This window comes from Scyliorhinus canicula, chromosome 1, assembly GCF_902713615.1.
Source record: "Scyliorhinus canicula chromosome 1, sScyCan1.1, whole genome shotgun sequence".
In the NCBI taxonomy this organism is placed as follows: Eukaryota; Metazoa; Chordata; class Chondrichthyes; order Carcharhiniformes; family Scyliorhinidae; genus Scyliorhinus; species Scyliorhinus canicula.
The window spans coordinates 193,583,759-193,596,989 of record NC_052146.1 but is presented as its reverse complement, the minus strand read 5'-3'; the positions used below and the strand labels follow the sequence as shown (position 1 = coordinate 193,596,989).

Below are 13,231 nucleotides of genomic sequence, written 5' to 3'. Positions count from 1 at the left end.
CAGGCAGGGTAGATCTTCGCTGTTGGTTGAAGGCCCATTGGAGGGGAAGGCAGTGGTGTTTGTGAATGTATATGCTCCGAATTGGGACAACGTTAAGTTTATAAGATGGTTGTGGCCAGGCTGCAATACAGGATTTAGATTTTTTTAAATTCATTTACGGGATGTGGGCGTCGCTGGTCAAGCCAGCATTTATTGCCCATCACTAGTTGCCCTTCAGAAGGTGGTGGTGAGTTGCCTTCTTGAACCGTTACAGTCCTTTAGGTGTAGGTACACCCACTGTACTGTGGGGGAGGGAGTTCCAGGATTTTGTCCCAGTGACTGAGAAAGAATGATGATATATTTCCAAGTCAGCTTGGTGAGTGACTTGCAGGGAAACCTCCAGGTGATGGGGTTCCAGGTATCTGCTACTCTTATCCTTCTAGATGGTTGTGGTCCTGGGTTTCAAAGGTGTTGACTAAGAAACCTTACTGAGTTATTGCAGTCTTGTAGATGGTACACACGGCTGCCACTGTTTGGCGGTGGTGGAGGGTTTGAATGTTTGTGGAAGGAGGAGTGTTATGGGCCAGGGTTTAGAGAACCCCAAAGTGTATCATGGAGATCACCTCACCCACGATTTTAAATAGATTGTGGTATGGGGAGCACACAGCCCACTCTACAGGTGTGGTACAGCAGAAATCTAAAAGTATCTTATAAAGCAAAACAATGTTTATTCTATGAACGAAGTCAACCTTTTTAAAACATAAAGTGAACATCTTAGCAACCATCAATTCAAATACAACCCCCAAAGAATACAACACTCCAAGTAATCTTTAAACTTTTGTCATGTGAGAGTACCTTTAAGAAATGGGTGTTTTTTATAGAATAACTGTAGTGGATGTACCTTTAAGAAATGGGTGTTTATTACTGCAGTGATGTCAAGAGTGTGGGTGGAGCTGGGCTGTCTGTCAGCTTTCAGTTTCACTTTGAGAAAAGCTTGGGTGCGTCTGTGTTTTTTTGGTTTCGTTTTAGTGTTGGAGCTGCAGCCAGCCACAGAATGTGTAATGTTGTTCTCTCTGCCATGTAAAGACGATCTCTTGATCATTTGGTGAATTCAGAGTTATAACTGTTCTCAGTAGTGAATTTAAAGCTGATGTGCTTCTGTAAAGGGTTTTAAAAAAAAAGTCTTATGGATGTTAAAACGAAAGTAAGGATTACTTAGTGTTGTATTTTTTGGGGGTTGTATTTGAATTGATGGTTGCTAAGATGTTCCCTGTATGTTTTAAAAAGGTTAACTTGAGTTCATAGAATAAACATTGTTTTGCTTTAAAAAATACTTTTTGATTTCTGCTGTACCACGCTTGTAGAGGCGGCTATGTGCTCCCCATACCACAATCTATTGAAAGTTGTGGGTCAGATCATAGAATTTACAGTGCAGAAGGAGCCCATCGAGTCTGCACCGGCTCCTGGAAAGAGCACCCTACCCAAGCCCACACTTCCACCCTATCCCCATAACCCAGTAACCCCACCCAACACTAAGGGCAATTTTGGACACTAAGGGCAACTTATCATGGCCAATCCACCTACCCTGCACATCTTGGACAGTGGGAGGAAACCGGATCACCCGGAGGAAACCCACGCACACACGGGGAGAACGTGCAGACTCCGCACAGACAGTGACCCAAGATGGGAATCGAACCTGGTACCCTGGAGCTGTGAAGCAATTGTGCTAACCACAATGCTACCGTGCTGTCAGGTGAACTCCACGATACACTTTGGGGTCCTCTAAACGCTGGCCCATAACACTTTCCTTTTAACATCCATAAGACAAAAACCTTTTTTACAGAAGCACGTGCAAGGGTACGTGATGTCTCGGAGCGTGTTTTCCGGGTCCTTAAGGGGGAGGGGAGCAGCCCCAAGTCGCAGTCCACATTGGCACTAACGACATAGGTAGGAAAAAGGACAAGGGTGTCAGGCAGGCCTTTAGGGAGCTAGGATGGAAGCTCAGAGCGAGAACAAACAGAGTTGTTATCTCTGGGTTGTTGCCCGTGCCACGTGATAGTGAGATGAGGAATAGGGAGAGAGAGCAATTAAACACGTGGCTACAGGGATGGTGCAGGCGGGAGGGATTCAGATTTCTGGATAACTGGGGCTCTTTCTGGGGAAGGTGGGACCTCTATAGACAGGATGGTCTACATCTGAACCTGAGGGGCACCAATATCCTGGGGAGGAGATTTGTTAGTGCTCTTTGGGGGGGTTTAAACTAATTCAGCAGGGGCATGGGAACCTGGATTGTAGTTTTGGGGTACGGGAGATTGAGAATATAGAGGTCAGGAGCACAGATTTGACTTCGCAGGAGGGTGCCAGTGTTCAGGTAGGTGGTTTGAAGTGTGTCTACTTGAATGCCAGGAGTATACGAAATAAGGTAGGGGAACTGGTAGCATGGGTTGGTACCTGGGACTTAGATGTTGTGGCCATTTCAGAGACATGGATAGAGCAGGGGCAGTAATGGTTGTTGCAGGTTCCGGGGTTTAGGTGTTTTAGTAAGCTCAGAGAAGGGGGCAAAAGAGGGGGAGGTGTGGCGCTGCTAGTCAAGGACAGTATTACGGCGGCGGAAAGGATGCTAGATGGGGACTCTTCTTCTGAGGTAGTATGGTCTGAGGTTAGAAACAGGAAAGGAGAGGTCACCCTGTTGGGAGTTTTCTACAGGCCACCTAATAGTTCTAGGGATGTAGAGGAAAGGATGGCGAAGATGATTCTGGAAAAGAGCGAAAGTAACAGGGTAGTTGTTATGGGAGACTTTAACTTTCCAAATATTGACTGGAAAAGATATAGTTCGAGTACATTAGATGGGTCGTTCTTTGTACAATGTGTGCAGGAGGGTTTCCTGACACAATATGTTGACAGGCCAACAAGAGGCGAGGCCACATTGGATTTGGTTTTGGGTAATGAACCAGGCCAGGTGTTAGATCTGGAGGTAGGTGAGCACTTTGGAAACAGTGACCACAATTCGGTGACCTTTACATTAGTGATGGAAAGGGATAAGTATACCCTGCAGGGCAAGAGTTATAGCTGGGGGAAGGGCAATTATGATGCCATTAGACATGACTTAGGATGTGTAGGTTGGAGAAGTAGGCTGCAAGGGTTGGGCACACTAGATATGTGGAGCTTGTTCAAGGAACAGCTATTGCATGTTCTTGATAAGTACGTACCAGTCAGGCAGGGAGGAAGGGGTCGAGCGAGGGAACCGTGGTTTACCAAAGAAGTGGAATCTCTTGTTAAGAGGAAGAAGGAGGCCTATGTGAAGATAAGGCGTGAAGTTTCAGTTGGGGCGCTTGATAGTTACAAGGAAGCGAGGAAGGATCTAAAGAGAGAGCTAAGACGAGCAAGGAGGGGACATGAGAAGTCTTTGGAAGGTAGGATCAAGGAAAACCCAAAAGCTTTCTATAGATATGTCAGGAATAAAAGAATGACTAGGGTAAGAGTAGGGCCAGTCAAGGACAGTGGTAGGAAGTTGTGTGTGGAGGCTGAGGAGATAAGCGAGATACTAAATGAATACTTTTCGTCATTATTCACTCAGGAAAAAGATAATATTGTGGAGGAGAATGCTGAGACCCAGGCTATTAGAATAGATGGCATTGAGGTGCGTAGGGAAGAAATGTTGGCAATTCTGGACAAGGTGAAAATAGATAAGTCCCCGGGGCCTGATGGGATTTATCCTAGGATTCTCTGGGAAGCCAGGGAAGAGATTGCTGAGCCTTTGGCTTTGATTTTTATGTCATCATTGGCTACAGGAATAGTGCCAGAGGACTGGAGGATAGCAAATGTGGTCCCTTTGTTCAAGAAGGGGAGTAGAGATAACCCCGGTAACTATAGGCCGGTGAGCCTCACGTCTGTTGTGGGTAAAGTCTTGGAGAGGATTATAAGAGATACGATTTATAATCATCTAGATAGGAATAATATGATTAGGGATAGTCAGCATGGTTTTGTGAAGGGTAGGTCATGCCTCACAAACCTTATCAAGTTCTTTGAGAAGGTGACTGAACAGGTAGACGAGGGTAGAGCAGTTGATGTGGTGTATATGGATTTCAGTAAAGCGTTTGATAAGGTTCCCCACGGTCGTCTATTGCAGAAAATACGGAGGCTGGGGATTGAGGGTGATTTAGAGATGTGGATCAGAAATTGGCTAGTTGAAAGAAGACAGAGGGTGGTGGTTGATGGCAAATGTTCAGAATGGAGTTCAGTTACGAGTGGTGTACCACAAGGATCTGTTCTGGGGCCGTTGCTGTTTGTCATTTTTATAAATGACCTAGAGGAGGGCACAGAAGGTTGGGTGAGTAAATTTGCAGACAACACTAAAGTTGGTGGAGTTGTAGACAGTGTGGAAGGATGTTGCAGGTTACAGAGGGACATAGATAAGCTGCACAGCTGGGCTGAGAGGTGGCAAATGGAGTTTAATGTAGAGAAGTGTGAGGTGATTCATTTTGGAAAGAATAACAGGAATATGGAATATTTGGCTAATGGTAAAATTCTTAGTAGTGTGGATGAGCAGAGGGATCTCGGTGTCCATGTACATAGATCCCTGAAAGTTGCCACCCAGGTTGATAGGGTTGTGAAGAAGGCCTATGGTGTGTTGGCCTTTATTGGTAGAGGGATTGAGTTCCGGAGCCATGAGGTCATGTTGCAGCTGTACAAAACTCTGGTACGGCCGCATTTGGAGTATTGCGTACAGTTCTGGTCGCCTCATTATAGGAAGGACGTGGAAGCTTTGGAACGGGTGCAGAGGAGATTTACCAGGATGTTGCCTGGTATGGAGGGAAAATCTTATGAGGAAAGGCTGATGGACTTGAGGTTGTTTTCGTTAGAGAGAAGAAGGTTAAGAGGTGACTTAATAGAGGCATACAAAATGATCAGAGGGTTAGATAGGGTGGACAGTGAGAGCCTTCTCCACGGATGGAGGTGGCTAGCATGAGGGGACATAGCCTTAAATTGAGGGGTAATAGATATAGGACAGACGTCAGAGGTAGGTTTTTTACGCAAAGAGTGGTGAGGCCGTGGAATGCCCTACCTGCAACAGTAGTGAACTCGCCAACATTGAGGGCATTTAAAAGTTTATTGGATAAGCATATGGATGATAATGGCATAGTGTAGGTTAGATGGCCTTTCGTTTTTGACTTCCCATGTCGGTGCAACATCGTGGGCCGAAGGGCCTGTACTGCGCTGTATCGTTCTATGTTCACGTCAGGTTTAAATTCTCTACTGAGAGCAGTTATCGCTCTGGATTCACCAAATGATCAAGAGATAGTCTTTAGATGGCAGAGAGATCACAATTACACCTTATTTGGCTGGCTTCAGCTCCAACACTAAAACAAAGCGAAAGAACACAGACACACCCAAGCGTTTCCTCAAAGCGAAACTAAAAAGAGCCAGAGCTCAGCTTCGCTCACACTCTGACATCACTGCAGCCACTTGAGCAGACAAACATTTCTTAAAGTGACAATCCCATGACAGGAGCATCAAGCGGGCTGCTTTGTTCTGGATGGTGTCAAGCTTATTGAGTGTTGTTGGAGCTGCACTAATCCAGGCAAGTGGAGATTATTCCATTACACTCCTGGCTTGTGCCATGTAGATGGTGGACAGGCTTTGGGGTCAGGAGGGGAGTTACTCGGCGTAGGATTCCTAGCCTTTGACCTGCCCTGGTAGCTACAGCATTTATGTGACTAGTTCAGTTTCTGATCAATGGCAACTCCCAGGATGTGATTGTGGGGGATTCAGCAATGGCAATGCCATTGAATGTCAAGAGGCAATGGTTAGATCCTCTCTTGTAGGAGATGGCCATTGCCTGGCACTTGTAGGACGCTACTGTAACTTGCCACTTGTCAGCCAAGCCTGGACATCGTCCAGGTCTTGCTGCATTTGAATATGGACTGCTTCATTATCTGAGGAGTCACGAATGGCGCAGAACATTGTGCAGTCATCCGCAAACATCCCCACTTCTGACCTTATGATGGACAGGAGGTCATTGATAAAGCAGCTGAAGATGGTTGGGCCGAGGACACTACCCTGAGGAGCTCCTGCAGTGATGCCTTGGAGCTGAGATGATTAACCTCCAACCACCACAACCATCTTCCTTTGTTTCAGGTGTAATTCCAACCAGCGGAGAGTTTTCCCCTGATTCCCATTGACTTCAGTTTATCTAGGGCTCCTTGATGCCGTACTCGGTCAAATGCTGCCTTGATGTCACTCTCACCTCACCTCTGGCATTCAGCTCGTTTGTCCACGTTTGAACCACGGCTGTAATGAGGTCAGGAGCTGAGTGACCCTGGCGGAATCCAAACTGAGCATCCATGAGCAGGATACTGCTGAGTAAGTGCCGCTTGATACCACTGTTGATACTCCTTCCAGCACTTTGCTGATGATGGAGAGTGGACTGATAGGGCAGTAATTGGCTGGGTTGGATTTGTCCTGTTTCTTGTGTACAGGACACGCCTGGGCAATTTTCCACATTGTCGGGTGATGTTAGTGTTGTAGCTGTACTGTAACTGCTTGGCTAGGGATGTGGCAAGTTCTAGAGCACAAGTCTTCAATACTATTGCTGGAACATTATCAGGATTTGCAGTATCCAGTGCCTTCAGCCGTTTCTTGATATCACGTGTAGTGAATCGTATTGGCTGAAGACCAACCTCTGGAGGACACCAAGATGGATCACCCACTCGGCACTTCTGGCTGAAGATTGTTGTGAATGCCTCAGCCTTGTCTTGTGCACAGATTGCTGGGCTCCTCCATCATTGAGGAACATGAGAATCGCGGGAGCGGCGCTGGGCCCGATCCTCGGGTAAACGCCGATTCCCCGCCCCCGCGCCAAACGTAATTTCGGCGCGGGGCTGCAGAGAATTCAGCCCCATAACTTCACATTTTTCTACATTATATTGCATCTGCCAAGGCTTTGCCCACTCCCCTAATCTGTCTATATCCCTTTGTATCATTCTCACCACTTGCCTTCTACCTATTTTTGTGTCATCCGCAAACTTGGCAATAGTGCATTAATTTCCCTCGTCCAAGTCATTAATATATATTGTCAATAATTGTGACCCCAGCACTGATTCCTGTAGCACGCCACTAATGGCCCTTCCTGTTGATTTCCCATTCATTTTACTTTGTGGTTATCATTTTGATCCATGGATATTTAATGGACATATAACTTTAAGTCGAGCAGAGGAAGCGATGACCTCAAAAGTTGCAGAGTAGTGCACTGTGCTATCAGAGATATCACTGCTGAACAGCACAACGCAGACTTTTTGGCACCCGAGAGATGAGAGGGATTTGGTTCGATTGGCCGTATTTTGCCCGGTGACAAGCAGTTATTGGGTCCTACCCAAGTGGGATGGTTTTCAGAGAAGCAGGAAGTGGCAGTCGGATCCTGGGTGCTCAGAGAAGCTGTGAGTGTCTCTCGCTCTCTTTTTCCAGAAATGTTGCCTACTGCTGATTTCTGAATCTGCAGAAAGGTTCTTGAAACCTGGATGAATCTATGGTGAAAACCATTACAGATTGAAAGCAAAAACCTTGAACTGAAAGCCTAGACTGAAGAAAGGTGTACTGGAAGACAATCATTGAGACAAAGACTCTGACCTTTTTTACTTTCATCATTATTTTTTTACCCCTCTTTTCCCCTTTGTGTTTGTTTGACTGTTGGCTGTGTGTGTATGTGTGTATAGGGTGGAGGTAAGTTAAAGAAGAGTGGGGATTAGGAATTAGATAATAGTTAACCACTTGTATTTGCTGAACATTTAATTATAGTGTGGAGATGCCAGCGTTGGACTGAGGTGGGCACAGTAAAAAGTCTTACAAAACCAGATTAAAGTCCAACAGTTTCTGCTTGGCGATTCTGCGTTGTTGTGCATCCTGAAGGCTGCCTTGGAGAACACTTACCCGAAGATCAGAGGCTGAATGCCCTTGACTGCTGATGTGTTCCCCGACTGGAACACTTCAGGACGCACAATGTCATATCCCAAGCAGAAACTGATAGCCACGTTCCGCATACGTGAGTACGTCCTCAACCAGGACCTTGGATTCATGTCTCATTACATTCACCCCCCACCATCTGGCCTGGGCTTGCAAAATCCTTCCAACTGTCCTGGCTTGAGACAATTCACACCTCTTTAACCTGTGATTATCCCTCTCTCCAGTTGCTCCATCTGGACCTGTAAAGAATTAATTACCTGCAAATACTTGCATTCAAAGTATTGTCTTGCATTCTTGACTTTGTCTATAAATATGGTTGTGGAACCCACCTCTTCACACACCTGATGAAGGAGCTGTGCTCTGGAAGCTAGTGGTTCAAAACAAGCCTGTTGGACATTAACCTGGTGTTGTAAGACCTCTTACTATTTAATTATAGTTATCGTTATTAATAAAAATTAATTGTGTTTAAATTTACAAACCTGGTGACTCAGGTTATTCAGCAACCAAAGACCAGAGACGTTGGGTATTTTCTAAGAATTATTTGTTAGTTTCTATTGTGTTGCGACTCTGGGTCAAGTGGAGCTGGAATTGACCGTGCACTAGCCCAGCGGGTGCTAACACCATCTTCCCCTCTTATCCCTACCTGCTTTCTATTATTTAACCAATCCTCTATCCATGCTAATATACTACCCCGACACCATGGGCTCCTATCTTATTAAGTAGCCTTTTGTGTGGTACGTTATCAAATTTTTTTTTGAAATCCAAGAATATTACATCTACCAATTTCCCTTTATCTATTCTGCCCATTACCACCTCAACGAATTTTAAGAAATTTGTCAGGCATGATTTCTCCTTCATATAGCCATGCTGATTCTGCTTGATTATATTGGGCGGGCGCAATTTAATGAAAAGAAAAAAAGAGTCCCGTTCTGGGAGGGTTTAGTGGGATATTTCCCAGTGCTTGTAGCAACGAGAACGACTCCGGTCGTTCTCCCCGTGTCTGCGAGGGTTTCCTCCGGGTGCTCCGGTTTCCTCCCACAAGTCCCAAAAGACGCGCTGTTAGGTGAATTGGACATTCTGAATTCTCCCACAATGTACCCGAACAGGCGTTGGAGTGGGGCAACCAGGTGATTTTCGCAGTAACTCTATTGCAGTGTTAATGTAAGCCTACTTCTCGGTGGAGAAAGACCCACGAGGCTGCACTTGCCTTCATTTCCTGCACTGAGGAGCTCAATTCAAGGAAGAAATCAAAAGTTGCAACATGGTAAATGGTTTTTCGAACATGATAACTCAGACTTCTCAGCCAATTAATTGGTCAAAAGGCTGTATTTTGCCCAGGAACAGGTGGTGATTGGGTCCTACTCGAGTGGAATGATTTTCAGAGGACCAAGGAGCTTAGTTTGAAAACTGGACATTCAAGGGAAAGGACTTCTCTCTCTTCAATGAAACCACTACAGGATGCAAACAGAGACCTGGAACTGAAAGCTTACTTTGAAGGAAGGGCTGCTTAAAGACAGCCATTTGAATCAAAGACTCCTTTTCTTTTACTTATGATTTTCACCCCTCTTTTCCACTTTGTGTTTGTCTGTCATGTGTGCGTGTGTGTAGCGGGTGGGGAGGGGGGAAGTTAAAGTGGGGATTTAGGAATTAGATAACAGTCAACTAGTTGTATTTATTGCATATTTCATTATTGTACTTGTTATAAATAAAAAGTAATTGTGTTTAAATGTACAAACTTGGTGACTGTAATTATTGGGCAGCCAAGGGCCAAAGACTTTGGGTATTTATCTGAGAATTATTAGTTAATTCAATTGTGTTGCGACTCTGGGTTAAGTGGGGCTGGAATTGACCGCGCACTAGCCCAAGGGGTCTTAACAGAGACAACAATTCTGCATCTTCCTGTAATAAATTAATAAGATCAGAAATCCTCTCCACTGGACACCCCAATCATCCCCATCACTTCTTTTGTTTCATTCGTCAACATCATTTTCTAATTATGATTTTAAAAATCACTGATTTTATGCAGTGGGCTAAACAGCTGGCTTGTAATGCAGAACAAGGCCAGCAGCGCGGGTTTAATTCCTGTACCGGTCTCCCCCAACAGACGCCAGAATGTGGCGACTAGGGGCTTTTCACAGTAACTTCATTGAAGCCTACTCGTGACAATAAGCGATTATTATTATTATTATTATTAATGACTACGTCATTGTCATCTTCTGGGTGTCACGGTAGCATAGTGGTTAGTACTGTTGCATCACAGCATCAGGGTCTCAGGTTCAATTCCTGGCTTGGGTCACTGCCTGTGCGGAGTCTCCACGTTCTCCCAGTGTCTGCGTCGGTTTCCTCCGGGTGCTCCGGTTTCCTCCCACAAGTCCCAAAAGACGCGCTGTTAGGTCAATTGGACATTCTGAATTCTCCCTCAATGTACCCGAACAGGCGTCGGAGTGTGGCAACCAGGTGATTTTCGCAGTAACTCTATTGCAGTGTTAATGTAAGCCTACTTGCGACAATAATAAAGATCATTATTATTATTATTCATACCTTACGGATAGTATCCAATTCCTGCACATAGGATGCAACAGCTTTCTGTTCCCTTCCCAACTCAGAAACAAGTCTCATGATAGTTTCCCGGCTAGCCTTCGATTCCATGTCATGGGTGCTGATGGTCTCCTCCAGGCTTCTAATCTGGAAAGTTTTCCTGTTGTTCTCCTTGTACACCTCTCCCACCTAAGAAAGAAAATGCATCAAGCAGCAGAACCAGGCTTCATGGCAGACGTGAAATCTCACTAAAGTCAGTGATAGTTTTAAGGAACAGAAGGTGCGAGCAGGAAGTTAACTGCAGTGCCTGGGAGCTGCTGAATGGCCTTGCTGGTCCTAACAGTACAGAACTCCATAACCCATGATAGCTTCTCACTGCGTCACACATTGCAATTGTAGGCTTTTGCAGTGATGCCCCCACCCTCAGACTGACTCTGGCCCCGAAATATACCACAAAGTGGTGAGGGAGCAGGGGAGTGCAACTGCGGAGAGAGAAGATCAGAACCACTTAATTCCTACACAGGAACCACCTTAATCAACACCCAAAATACCTTATGCAAATCATCCCGTTGTAAACTAAATCTGAAATTATATCGATAAATTCAAACAAAACCCCACCCTGGTCTTATATATAAATGCCTAAAAATGTTACATTGTGGTGGTTGGGGTTGCGCACAGGACAATGTTAGACTTCAGCACAGTGTTCTTGTCCACACAAACCTAACTTATTAGTGCACGGGTGGGTCAGCCACTTTGGAGGATCTGGGGTGTGTCTCGTGTTGAGAGCAAAAGCGTTTAGCTGGAATCTCCAGGCCAAGGAGAGTCTTGTAGTTGCTGAGTGTTTGTAACTATGCTGTGGTGCATAGACCTACCCCCCCCCCCCCCCCATTTGTTTTTCTTTTATTCATGGGATGTGGGTGTCACTGGTGTTGCCCATCTCTAATTGCCCTTGAACTGAGTGGCTTGCTAGGTCATTTCAGAGAGCTATTCAGAGTCAGAGTCAATCACATTGCTGTGGGTCTGGAGCCACATGGAGGCCAGACCAGATAAGGCTGGCAGATTTCTCTAATGTAAAGGACTTAAGTGAATGAGATGGGTTTTTACACATAAGCTTATTGATAATACCATGACTAAGACTAGCTTTATATTCCAGATTTATGAATTGAATTTAAATTCCACCAGCTGCCGTGGTGGGATTTGAACCCACAGATTACTGGCCCAGTGACATTATCACAACACCACCATCTCTCCCTGTTTCACAGTGAGACCTTTCTTGATGACAAAGTTGTGGCTCATTTGAGTTATTCCCTATTCATCATTATTGCTGTGTAATTTTGTTCAACCGATATAACCTAATAGGACTTGTATAAAGTTAGACCGGTTGTATAAAATAGACCGGTCCTTGTCTATCCAAAGCGGAGAAAAAATGCCCAGAGCCTAAGGTCGGGTCCCCATCTAGAGTACGTCATTCAATTTTAAGCACCGTACATTAGTTTAGAGAAGCTGTAGTGCAGATTCGCTAATAATAATCCTTATTGTCACAAGCAGGCTTACATTAACACTGCAATGAAGTTACTGTGAAAAGCCCCTAGATGCCACATTCCGGCGCCTGTTTGGGCACACAGAGGGAGAATTCAGTATGTCTAATTCACCTAACAGCACGTCTTTTGGGACCCTGGTGCTGTGAAGCAACAGTGCTAACCACTGTGCTACCGTGCCTCCCTCGGTCTTTAAGTCTTAAATTTATGGACAGGTTGCATAACCTTGGATTGTATCCCCTTGAGTTTAGAAGGTTGAAGGGCAATCAAGGTCATTTATCTTCTGCCAAATATATCAAAGCCCTCAATATCTCCTATCTCACGGTTTATCCCATCCAATATTTCATATTCCTCTTCCTTAACCACAATGTCTGCATCCTTTTCCCTCTTTTTTGAAGACAGAAACTAAGTATTCATTCAGAACCATGCCCGTTTTCCACCTCAACACGAATATTAACTTTGTGGTCTTGAATAGAACCCGCCCTTTTCTTAGATATTCTCTTGCATTTTATGTTTTGATAAAACATCTTCACGTTCCAGCCCCAGTCCTGGGCTTGAGCACAACACGCAAGGCTGATGCTCCAGTGCAGTGCTGAGGGAGTGCTGCACTGCAGGAGACACCATTTTGTGGTAAGACATTAAACAGAGGCTGCGCCCACTTGCTCAGGTGGATGTTAAAGATCCCGGGCTTCATTTCGAAGAATAAGAAGGACGTTAACCATGATGATCCAGCCAGTATTATCCTTCAATCAGTATCACCAAATCACATTGGGCGCGATCAAGTGATCACACTGCGTCAAAAAAGTAGTACGCCGCAGCGCAGCGTGGCCGATAGAAGCCGGGAGACTCCGCTCCCAGAAACTACCCGGCTCACAGCGCACTATGCGAGATCTAACGTGATCTCGCAGATGTCGCAATGTAAATCCCACCCTGTGGGCAGAATCACTCTTAGGCAAATCTGCATAATAAAGCAAGAGAGCTAGACACAATTTAATATGCAGTTTCCTGAGATACCCTTCGCATTGGAGACCTTGGCAAGCGCCGTTCTAGTCTCAGGGACCGGACGGAATAGAACATAAAACATTACAGCGCAGTACAGGCCCTTCGGCCTGTACAGGACAATGTTGCGCCGTCCTGTGAAACCCCTCTAAAATCTCTCTACACTATTCCCTTATCGTCCATATGCCTATCCAATGACCATCAGTTGCACGCCCTTT

The 13,231-nt window shown here is 45.3% G+C and overlaps 1 protein-coding gene across 1 annotated transcript in view; it reads right to left on the bottom strand.

The window, feature by feature from the left end:
• ccdc170 (coiled-coil domain containing 170) overlaps window positions 1–13,231 on the bottom strand; it is a 141,489-nt gene that overhangs the window by 90,256 nt on the left and 38,002 nt on the right. Inside the window, exon 7 of the mRNA XM_038819012.1 lies at window positions 10,480–10,665. Coding sequence (XP_038674940.1) covers window positions 10,480–10,665 — 186 coding nt within the window. The remainder of the gene's footprint in view (window positions 1–10,479; window positions 10,666–13,231) is intronic.